The 12,532-nt window shown below is 38.4% G+C and overlaps 1 protein-coding gene across 2 annotated transcripts in view; it reads right to left on the reverse strand.

Annotated features, from left to right (window-relative positions):
• Nucleotides 1–12,532, reverse strand: part of jph2 (junctophilin 2) — an 85,797-nt gene that overhangs the window by 19,607 nt on the left and 53,658 nt on the right. For both annotated transcript variants that reach the window (XM_033041468.1, XM_033041469.1), the window contains one exon: nt 1,639–1,757. In XM_033041468.1, coding sequence (XP_032897359.1) covers nt 1,639–1,757 — 119 coding nt within the window. The remainder of the gene's footprint in view (nt 1–1,638; nt 1,758–12,532) is intronic.

Consider the following 12,532-nt stretch of genomic DNA (forward strand, 5'->3'; position numbering starts at 1 on the left):
GAACTGTTTGAGAATCTGCCGCACTAAATTCTCTTGAAACAAACAATAAAACTGTAGAAGCAGCCAAAATCAAAATCTAGAAGAATACCTTACCATGAGTAATAGTGCAGCAGATTCAATTGCAGGATTTGAAATGGAACTGGAGCAGCACCCAAAGGCACGGAGCAAAGTAGTGGGACTAGCTGGATTGCTTTTACATTTGACAGGAGGTGCATACTACCCCACTGACTGACATTTCTGTCCTTAAAGGAAGAGGATGAGACCTATCTCGCCCTACCCTGGGTCTGTGGCCCACCCCGCTCAAATTTACCAAAGCCTGTTTTGAAGGCCAAGTATCCACCACAATACTTGGCCTTCAAAGCTGCCCTACTCAAAATGTACACCCCACCCCCCTCACCCTCTCACCTGTATCCACCTATCACTTTCTGGACTGTGTTACGCCCTCACCTCTCTTCCAGCTTTCTCACAGCATTCCAATCAGATTGAAGAAAGATCCAAAATGTCGCCTATCCATGTTTTCCAGAAATGATACACGACATGCCGAGTTACTCCAGCATGTTGTGTCTATTTTTCCTACTCAAAATGGCTTCTCCCTGGGAGCTTCTCCCTACCCCTCTTAATTGCAGCTGACGCAACCAATGGAAATATTTCCTCATGAGGAAGACTGATCACAGATCTTTTATTTTAAAAGAACCTCTTGTCTCCATATTAATATTTATATTCATAAATTCATGCAGGCTATGATTCCTGGGCCTTAGGGATTTCAGCATATAAAACCTGACAGTAAGATCTGAATTCATGAGGTACGTGCCTTTATTGAGATGCTTACGAGTCAGTAGGTGATGTACAATTCTGAAAAACCAACAAGCTTCCCTGCACAATAGATGACCCTGTGTGTAGAAAGGAACTGCAAATGCTTGTTTAAACTGAAGATGGACACAAAATGCAGGAGTAACTCAGCGGGATATATCTGGAGTTTTGGGTCGAGGCTCTTCTTCAGACTGCTTTCTGCCAACATTCTACCCCCACCCCTCTCTGTTCCCAGGGTCAAATGCATTCAACAGATTATTTCTCACATGTCATACAAGTCCGGCTACTTATTCGGCCGTGGTGCAGGAAACAGTGTATAGACATAACGTCATTTGTGTTGAGAAATCCATGCTTCCGCATTTCCCAGAGAAAATCTATCCAGTTGCACCTCATCCCCCCCCCACACTTCCCCCCGAGCTTCTCACCAGCAACCACCCCCCACACCAACTCACAAACATGCACACTTATTCCGAGTATGTGATTTGATGAGAAGTTATTGGTATCATGTCGAGGCAGATCAATTCTATTCCATTCCAAGCACATCTTTTAATTCTAGATTGAATTTATCACAGACATATTAATTCCTCATAATTTAATATAACCTGTACTTCACTAGTTGGCGGCTTATTGAATCTACTGTAACACCGCACAATCTCTGCAAAGGAGTTTATGATGTCATTATTTGAGAATAGGGTATTTTGACACACCATACTATAGCAAAGTTACTCAATACAAGTGTACTTAACTGTTCCCCATTCTATAGAAGAATCTTTAGGGTTTAAAAAAAAAAAAATCTGAATCTTCACAATTTTAAATTGTACAATGTACCTGGTTGGTAAAATGTTGGAGAAAGCTCCCTGGCGATGGCCCGTGCAATACTGGATTCATTGCTTGCTGCATGGGAAGCATGATCTGCTGCCTCAGCCTTTGTTTTAGCATGTGAAGACCTGAAGGAAAAAGTTAAAAGATCTTTATAAATTAATTAAAAGCACAATCTGCATACTGAACGCGGCTGAGGCATAAGAATTTGTAGAAATTGGTGTCATTTGTAAAGTGCATAACATTCATCCCAAGACGCAGGGGGCCAGCAGCTTTCACAGTTTCTGTAGACTTTGCCATGAGAAGAACTCATCTTTATTTTCTCGATCCTAGAAAAGGCGAGTTGTGCAACATTTTTTTTTCTCTGACTATTTAAGGCAAAAATCAGGAACTTGCCCTGTGAGGAATGCAAGAGAAATCAGGTGTCCACAAGGAGACTACTGTGACAACATGGTTGTGTGACATCCAAGTTAAAACTCTCCTTCGTACTAAACTTTTAGTATAGTATGTCTCTTTGAACAGTAGCTTGATTTACATAGACCATCATTTGTAATAACAATCAGGTGCAGTGACACTTACAAACTTTATGCATGTCAGGCCAGTCAAAATATTTTTATACAGTCATAAAATGACAACGTGGAGGTCATGTAGCTTTAATCATTCATTGTCCTCTTTCATGAATAAAAGTTTGCCTAATTTTTCTTTCACAACGTTATTGTTACATTTTTAAGTAGCTCGAGGTCAACATGATGCTAGATCATTTGTTAATTTTAAGATTGGCGATTGATGGATTTTTTTTTCCTGATGAGGTATTTAGTGATTACGTGGTAAAGGATAGTTTCTGGAATTACGCTAAATATCATCAAGGATCTCATTAAGTGGTTGAACAGGTTTGAAGGCTTATTCTATGTTGATGCTTGAAGCCTTCTCCTAGCTGAGTACATGCTGTGGGGGCAGGTTATACTTTGCACATAGCCCCTCTACATCGCATTAGTGATGAATGACAGAAGAACTATTATCCCATTGAGTATATACATTCAGTCTGTTTGAATTCAGACTCTAAATTTTGCAATGTCAGGCTAAGTCTGGCAGCTTTCAGAGTTCATACATCAGATGGAAAAAGTTGGATAGATATGATATCTGAAAGGTGCTTGTAAAAATTCAATGTAATGGATATTTGATTAGAAAAATTAAGTATACAAAATAATGAGAATTATGAAATATGAAATTTTAAAAATTGTAAAAATGCAGCAGGCTTGATAACATTTGAGGAGAGAAAAATGGGGAATAATTCATATTTTCAGCATTCATAATTCTATCTTTTGGTAATTTTTCTGGTTAATTTTACTTCTTACCGTGACATCTCCACCAGGCTGGTCTCTTTCATCTTCATGTGCCATTACAACCATTATCATTTTGAACTAATACCTCTAAACACTCAATCTATTTTCCTCCCTAATTTAGTTCTTCTCCATCCATCTCTCCTCTCCTGCCCCCACCCTCTGTACTTCAAAAGATTGTTTATTTTGCAATGTTCTTGTCCTGATTGGGGGGGGGGGGGGGGGGGGGGGGGGGGGGGGGGGGGGGAGGGGGGGTCACTAAAAAGAAATGTTAACTAATTTTCTTTTTCATGTATGCTGTCTGGCTTTTGGAGTATTTATAGGACTATCCAAAATATGATAATGAATGAAAAGGTTACACATTAATTACTTTAATTTTTCTCCTTCATCTATTACAAGCCTTCAGTGATAAGCATAAAACAAACAATGGGCTAGATGGCCTGCTGCCTAAACTCTTAGCCTTGCGTACCTGCCTGTCTGCTCTAGATACCTCTGCTTACAGATGAATGCAAGGTACAATTGCCCCATAGCAGTGAGAAGACTTCAAACATTAAATTCAAAAGTGCTGCCACGGAAGATTGTAAAAGCATTTGATAGTTTACCATTGTCAACAGCTTTTGGATCCGTTTTTACTAACAGTACGATGAGCAAAAACTGTTCAAAGGGATTTAAAAACATTAAAATGCCTGCAAATAATTCACAATATTAAAATTAAATGAAATTACTTATCTACACAATATTTTTTAAAAGCCCAATCGATGACCCAATTCAAATCGATGACCCAATTCAAATGAATGTCTTTGTGATTCTCATGCCAGCCATCCCTGGTGCAAAGCTAACAGGCTGAAGTCAAAGTACATCCCACCCATTTCTTCAGCACATGAATGCTGTCACTGGACTCAAAGGGCAAGTCCAGCAGTGGAGGAGGAAGTCAGGTTCACCAGCATTCAACTTTCAGCTTGTTTGACCACAAATGTGCAGAAATCGCAGACATAGCCAGAGGTGACTAACTTACAGCAGTCTTGGTCTTCCCACCACACGACCAGCTAATAAACTCAAGGACTATCCGGCTCAGTATTTTTTTTTTTTAATTGGATACGTCCGAGATTAATTGATCAGAATCTCAGACTGAATTAAAAAGATATAAATAGGCCTTGTGATACACATTGAGACCTGTCTTCTTACACTTATTTCCACACAGTTAAACTGCATGTCATTTTTACATGCAATGGAAAATAAAAATCACTTTCAGGACAAACCAAAATGTCGTTAGTCTGTTGGGTGGGACATCTTATTAAATTGTCACATAAATTGCCCAGATATAGAAAAAAAGTTAACCCAAATTCCCATGTGATATTATAACCAGCTGGGGATTATCCCAGGTACCCCTCTATAGATTTGTTATGTTTACCGTCAATAGAAATATTTTTTTAATACTTTGGTTGACAACAATGAATAAACAAGAGGGCAATGATCCACAGATTAAAGCAACATTGGTAGAATTATATCCAAGCACAGAAAAACTATTTCCACCACAGTCTGTGGGAACTATTCCAAATACCAGGAGTTAGTTTATATCTACTGTTCACAGAGGGCAATGTAATGCACCAAGGGAATATTTATTTAAAGCCCACTTTGTTCTTGTGTGCAGATGGAGGGGAGGGGAGTTATATAAGAATATTGCTCGAACCATCCAGTTCGCCTCAAAAAAATTCCATTACCAGGGTTATTTTATAATCAGCTTCATGAGAAAATATGTTGTTGAAATATTTTTAATATTTTGGATGTGATAGAAAAGCCCAGCTATATCACCACCAAGGCTTTCCAGATTATGGACATTATCACCCAATTTGGATTGTTCAATGACAAACAATCATAAACACATATTAGAAAATGTTAAACCTTTACTCTCAAAAGTTTAAAAAAATGCCTGAGATCAGAGATGGAATTTAATTTACTGCACTCTAGTATAACAGGAATATTTTTTGGCAGAATTTACTGCCCCTTGCTGGAAATCCACATAAAGCAAGAAATGCCCACATGGGAATATTAGATCCTTTGATTAATGGAGCAGTTATTTGAAATGTTATCCTATGTATGATTAAAGCTAGTCATCCAATTGAATTTTCAGAAAATTGGGATTTATTAGGAAAATCCATTATAAATGTCTCAACTCTTTCAAAATAGAACAAAATGACAAACAAAAAAGGTAAATGTAAAATAGAAAATACAAAATAAAGGTAAATGGCCAATAGTAACAATGTGCTAATGGTTAACAATGGTTAAAATTCTAAATTGGTTTGCTTACTTGAACAGAATGTAATGGATAGATGGTTCTTGGCAAAACAACTGATTTCTGTGAGCACACTCGAACATGCATTATCAACACTTAATCATCAAGACCTACTGAAAAGACAAGCTGGCTTCAGTCAAGAGTCCTGTTGTTCGTCAAGAAGTAGATGTTGGCAAACAATGTTACTTTTTCCTCAGACTATTTCAAAAGGGGAAATCAACCACTTGTGAACTTATATTGTCCATCATGTCAACCTTGATTCTCCTACCACACCCCCCACATAACAAATTTTACATGTCGATCATTTAACAAATAGATCATAGGAGAAAACTATGAAAACCTAGATCGTCACAGGGAGAATCTGAGGGGTAACTTTTTCACACAATGGGTGGTGGATGTGTGGAACAAGATGCCAGAGGAGGTAGTTGAGGCAGGGACTATCCCATCATTTATGAATGTACAAACCTCACCCGTGGTCGGGAGCGAACGCTGGTCTGTGGAACTGTAGGCAAGTTTAGTAAACCTGGGAAGCTAGTTTGGTAAAGCTATCCAGTTATATTGGTTTCAATGTTTTCATCCTCCCAAGGTTACGATAGGGCTCCCTTCCGAAGAACTGTTCCTAACCCAAAATGTTCAAAGTTGGATATGCAGCCGTTTGGCAATATATTTAACTAAGAACACAGGCCAACTAAGGGCAAGGTGTAGTTAAACAGGGGCATTTAACTCAGCCATTCAGATTTCTCTGCAAGATGCATAAATATTGCCACACAACAGCTCCAGCATGACAGAAGATAGATATAGCTCTGGAGCAGCCGGCAAATCCATCCCGCTGGTCTCCGAATGGTTGTTTGAATGTATGAGCTGTAGACGAGTCTGGCGTTTGTAACCTGGGGAGGGGATCTGTAAATGAGTTGTTGTTTCTTTGGCATGGATGGTGGGCCAAAAGCCATTTCTGTGCTATAACACCCGATGATTTTTTGTTCCTTAAGTAAGTTGGGTGGGGGATTAAAAAAGGTAAGAATGCTGCTCCAAAGCTCACAGCAGGTGATGAGGTGGAGGCAGGGGTTGAATTACAGGGTTGGGAGATCAGGTTAGTGAAAAGCAAAGCGAGAAGAAAATAAGAATGATCGGCATGTAAAATAATGTTTGCAGGAAAAATATCCCATTACAAGAAAGAACAAACTCAACAGATAATGTTTCTCGATTGAATAAAGGCACAAGAACAGTTATAGCGAAGAAAAAATGCATGAACTTCCTAAACATCAAAGCAGCGCCTTGAATGCAAAATAATTTTTAAAAAAGGGAAAGAGGAGTCATCTAATAATAAATTATCACAGAATATAAAATATAGGAAAATATTTAACAAACACATCAATAAAATAAGAAAGCTGGATTCGGAATAGGTTCTTAATGGATAGATAGGAGAATACAACACAAAATTTTAGGGAAAAGAAATCTGTCCCAATTTCGTGTTATAGTAAGACCAGGTTGTTATGGTGCAGATAGGCAGTCACTCCCAAGACAACATGATTCCAAATACCCCAATGTGGTCACTGGTCTGATGTGCCTCTACTATCAGGGGTACAAATATCCTGTTGAATTTCCAGGGTGACAAAATGATTTGGCCTCAGTTATCGGGCTTCACACCATGAAAGGTGCATGTTGCTGAAACAAATAATTGAATTTATAGGCAATAAATTTTCTAACTTCAGAAACGGTAAGACCATTCCATATATTCTCCAGAGAAAATATGTCATGATTAGAAATTAATTATTGTTTGCCTAATTAGACATGCTAATCAGTTCACAGCATGAATACGGACTTGGATTGTGACAGAGATAAATAATGACCAGAGCTTGTAGAATAATTTTCTGCAATTCTTTGAAAAGGATAATGGGGTCATTGGTTTAACGTCTCACCAAAAAGATGGCACCGCCAACAGTGTACCTCTCCTCCCTCCACGATAGGCTAAAATCAGCCCAAAAAGGTTTTTAAACACACAATCTTCCAATTCTGACAATAACATGCTGCCAGTGAGCCAAGGATAACACTAATTTGGTGGTGCTGGCTCGAAGGGCCGAAAGGCCTACTCCTGCACCTATTGTGTATTGTCTAATTAATGAATGACAGAATTGGGAGACATTAACATGTTGTTGAAAGGATATTTAGCAAGCAGAAAACAACAATTCCAATAGTTACTAAACTTAATGATATCTTAAGTGCAATAAACTTGGTGCGAGTGCAAATATTAGGCTTCATTGAACCAGAATATCCAGCAGAGCCACTGTCCTTATTTAAATAAACTATAATATTCACTATAATAATTGTCAATTAATAATTATGAATTTAAAATAGAATGGGAAAGAACTGGAGTCTCACATTTTTACAAAGTACAAATATATTCTGTGTTACACAATTTAAAAAAAACAATCACTGTATCTAGGTATGTTGCAAAGCCTACCTGAAGCGTCGTTGAAGATCTGCTGCTGAGGCTGTGCGCGATTTTGGCGCCGTTTAGAGGGGGCGGGTTTAAAACGCGATTTTCTCTAAGCTGTTCCAATCGAAAATGTTCAGCCTAGTTAATTATTAACGAAAAATCGCTGGAAGACCCCGTCGCAAAAGCTATTATTAGGTTTAAAGGCCTTGAATAATAGTTATAGTAGTTTAAAAATCAATCTTTAAACCCGCGACCGTCATCAACCGCAGGGTCTCATAAAGAAAATAGCAGAAGGTATGCTGTATATTTTTACATTCAAAAGGGCTTCTAAAGATCCTTTATACAAAATTTAATATTGCGAGTAGCTCAATTTGGGCCCATTATATCGCGCAGTATTTTTCTGGGCATTTGAGGCACAAATCTACCGCAATGTGAACGTTCTAAACCAGCGCGTTCCACAGGGACCCACTGGAAAGCTGATTTAAATGGGCATTTATTTACAGCAATTGAACACTGAATTCCTTCCATTTGGCCTATAAATTAATGTAAATGAGATTTAAAAATCATGTTTTATTGTGAATTATTTGTGAATATTATTTGGACATTTAGGCTATTTAAAAATGTTAATCATTTATTAAGAAATAGATAGAGGTTTAGATCTAGTAATTGAAGTCTGAAATTAGCTACAATTAGGTAACTAACTAATTATATGCTTTAATTTCAGGTCATCCAAGTAAGATTATTTTATATTTGTTTCAGAATGCTTCAATCTATGATAACTGAAAATTTCATTCAGTTCTCTTAATTTGTAAGAAAGTTATGGGCTTTTGACTGTTCACGATCACAACTTTTTTGTTATGTCCATAGAAAATCAATAGGGAACAAGATGCTCATTTCCGAGTATGAAAATGGCCATAACTTTTTAAATACTTGAGATATGAAAGTGAATTAGATGTCAAATTAAACTTATTTTTATGCTTTATCTGATGGGATAAATTACAGACTTGATTTTTAAAATCTCAAAATTTTGTAACATTGCTACTGTATCCAGTCAGGATATCTGAGAGCATTTCGGCCAACTTCCAAATTTTAGTTCAGAAACGTGGTTGCTAGGCATGGATAGTGGTTTAAATTGAGTTCAACATCACTTGTTTTGATGTCATATGCATGAAAAATTATAAATTTTTGAAGAATGACAAGCAACACTTGAACACCTATTTTGGCTATTTGCCAGAAAGTGCGAGGTACACAATTTTGTACATTTAGGTTACTCTTTTGATCTGTCTATCGTTAAAGATGGCCTTAACCCCAACCACCCCCACCTACATCTTTAGGCTGCACTGATCATCTCCTCCACATTCACCTCTAATCAACCTTTCATTGCTCCCCTAAAACTTCCAGATAATCTCCTCTCTTCCCATGTTCCCATACTTTCTCCCGCCACCCCCAACCCAACTCCATCCAACCTGTTGTTTTCTCTCCTTCTAGATAATCTCTGCCACGTACTCAGCTCCAAACTCAACATCCCACCATTAAATCCTCTCCTCATGCAACCTGGAGATTTCAAGGCCAATATGATCATTACTTCCTCACCTCACCTGCACAAGTTCCAGCCTGGTCTCCAATAGACTCAGTGATCTCCATTATCTTGTGAGATCACAGAGCAAAGGTCTTTGTGCAAATTAGGACTATTCTACTGACCATAACAATTTTTAGATCTGATGTATTATTAATTATTATCTAAGATAGACACAAAAAGATGGAGTAACTCAGCGGGCCAGACAGCATCGCTGGAGAAAAGGAATAGGTGATGTTTCGGGTCGAGGCCCTTCTTCAGACATTATATAATCCAGTTTCCCAGCACAAAACCGGTGAAATGGAAGGGATAATCGATCTGCTCATTTTTAATGGCCTTTATGCTTTCTATTCACTGGTGGAACTAAAAATTACCCTTATCAGTTACAATGAATTGAGTGAAATTTTTTCTTTCCAAATTACTCTTTTGATTTATGGGCAAATTATTAAAATGTTATCAGCTACATGCTTGATAAAAACAAGAATACAGCTGACAGTATTTGGACATAGTTCAATTACACAAAGGGCCGAGCAAATCAGATTCAGTGCATTAAGCAGGTCCGCCCCCCCCCCCCCCCATGGTCCATCACTGGCCACGCCAGTAACGGATGCGGAGGACCACACAGATGGCAGCACAGTGGTGCAGCACTTGGACCAGCTGCCTCACACCTGCTGCGACACGCATTCAATTTTGTCCTCTGGTGTTTTCTGCATGCAATTTGCATGTTCCCTCTGTGAATGCGAAGGTTTTCACAGGCTGTTGTAGTCTTTCACACATCCCAAAGATGTGTAGTTCGGTAGGTTAATCTGCGGCCTTAAAATGCCACAGGATATCATAGAAGAATTAGGTCATTCGGCCCATTGAGTGTACTCTGCCATTCAAACATGGCTGATATATTTTCCCCTCTCAACCCCATTCTCCTGCTTTCTCCCCATAACCTTCGACACCCTTCCTAATGAAGAGCCTACCAATCTCTGCTTTAAAAATATACAATGTCTTGGCCTCCACAGCCGGCTGTGGCAATTAATTCCACAGATTCACCATCCTCTGGCTAAAGGAATTCCTCCTCGTGTAAGGTGATTGGCAGAATCTGGGAGAACTTTTGGGAATGGGAGGAGAATTAAATGGAATGAGTAAAGGATTTGTGTAAAGGCTTGATGGTAGGGTGGAATCTATGAGCCGAGAGCCCTGTAATCTGTACTGTTTAACCCTGTGGCCCTAACAGTTCACAACCATGAGGACAAAACCTACTTTCAATGCAGCCAAGACTTTATAAATATTAGAAACATTAAAAATCTTTGCAAACTGAACTTGATTTGTAAATTTGCAAAATTATTTTGAAAAGAAAAACAAAATCAATACAATTTAAAACACATTTAAAAAAAGCTAATAATATTGAGGGCAATAAAATGAAATAAATTAAGTAAAACCGAATAGGGATTTAACTTGCTCATCTATTCCACAAATTCATCCTACACTGAAGTCAAGAGATGAAGCATCAACAGATGTGCTAGCATGTGTCACTACACATGTCTACCTGAAAGTGGTTAAACACCAGCAGCTCCAAAGGCCAGCTCAACCTGGCCAAAATAATACCGAGTTAAGTGAATGCTGTAGTTGTACTTATAAAAAAAAAAAAAAGTATTCTAATTTTAGCTGTAATGGATAACATTTAAATTGGCAATCTTCAGTAACAGACCTGCTTTCAATAGCAAAGGTCAACAGAATGTCACATTTCTAATTCTTGATTTCTATCCAAAAGCTTTTGACATGTCTGGGGAGCTCCAAAGTCATGACCTCTGCGGTCAAATGGCTTAAGAACAGTCAATGCCAGGGCTTACATCGAAAGAAAAGGCAACTGGGGAGAGTGGAATTGTAATAATCCGTAAAAGAAGTTATCAGTGCTTTAACACAAGGAGATTAAGAAAATTGAAGGAAAATTAGCAATCCTATTACCTAGTGGATAGACAACACTGTTGTTTCTCTGATTCTTCACCAGTTTCATCAAGGTTATGAGTATATTATTAAACTTGTGTTACAATATACAAAAGCTATGCTCAAGTTCTATACTTGATCGTCTAGAGAGCATGAGAATGTAGTGGAGAAGCACAAGCAGAGCCAAGAGTTAAAAGACTGGCGAGTAACCAGAGTTTTAAACTCGGTACGCAATTAGGTAACAAGATCGCTGTAGAATTGAAGTAGTAATCTGCATTTAATGTTGATCAAAATGCAAAGCCTGATCACATAGATAGGAAGGCTAATATCCAAAAAAGTCAAGAAATAGTTTATGTAATGCCTTAAAACCAACACTGAAGGTAACGAGTTTTGGAAAGTAATCCTGGTGGTTAAGGCCTTGGCCACTGGAAAAAGTGGCAGAAAATGGTTCAGCAATTAAATTCAAAGTTGTTTAAGAGGCTAGAATTAGACCAGCACAGATTATTTTTGTGGGCTCTGTTCTTGGAGATAAGAGAATTAAGGAAGATGATAGCCATGGACAGATTTGGAAAGGATAAGAATATCGATATCTATCTACTATTAAAAGTATCGTCTTGTTTCTATCTGTGTGTGTCTGTGTGTGTCTACGCCAAAACGGTACATGGTAGTGCTAAATTTTTTGCAGAACCTTACTCAGCTTTTCCCCCGTTGTCGCCCTTGTCAAGTATCCTTCAGATTTGATGTTATATTTCACAAGTTATTGATAATTAAAGGTTTTAAAAAAGTCAACTTTAAAAAGGTTTTTACTGTTAAATCTTTGCAGCCCCAGCTTACAACAAAACTTCCATACAAAGTTGCAATCCGGGAACACTCAGTCCTTCCACCAAGTTTTTACCACAAGAGGAGGGGGATGGGGCAATTGCTATTTGGATCAAAATCCTTGCTGGCCCAGTTTCGAACAAAGTTAGAATCGAGCAGCACTCAGTCCTATCAGCAAGTTCTTAACTCAACTGGAGAGGCAGGGGGCATTTGTTTTTGTTTTTTAAGTCTTCAAAGCAAGAGGGGGGGGGGGCAGTGCTGGGGATACACCCCTGCACAGTTGGGGGCTATGGGTGAGTGCTGGAATATGGGGGAATGGGTGAGTGGTGGAATATTGCGTTGGGGAATGGGTTGCGTTGGGGGAGTAGGCCTCCCGTGTGACAGGGACCACTTAGTCTAGTTAAAATCAAAAGTTTTGTTTAGCTGGGATCTGTGCAGATCATGCGTTGCTAAAAAAGTTGTGAAACTGGAGAGTTAAGTAATTATATGAAACTGCATCATAA

Source organism: Amblyraja radiata, chromosome 23 (genome assembly GCF_010909765.2).
Source record: "Amblyraja radiata isolate CabotCenter1 chromosome 23, sAmbRad1.1.pri, whole genome shotgun sequence".
Taxonomy (NCBI): domain Eukaryota; kingdom Metazoa; phylum Chordata; class Chondrichthyes; order Rajiformes; family Rajidae; genus Amblyraja; species Amblyraja radiata.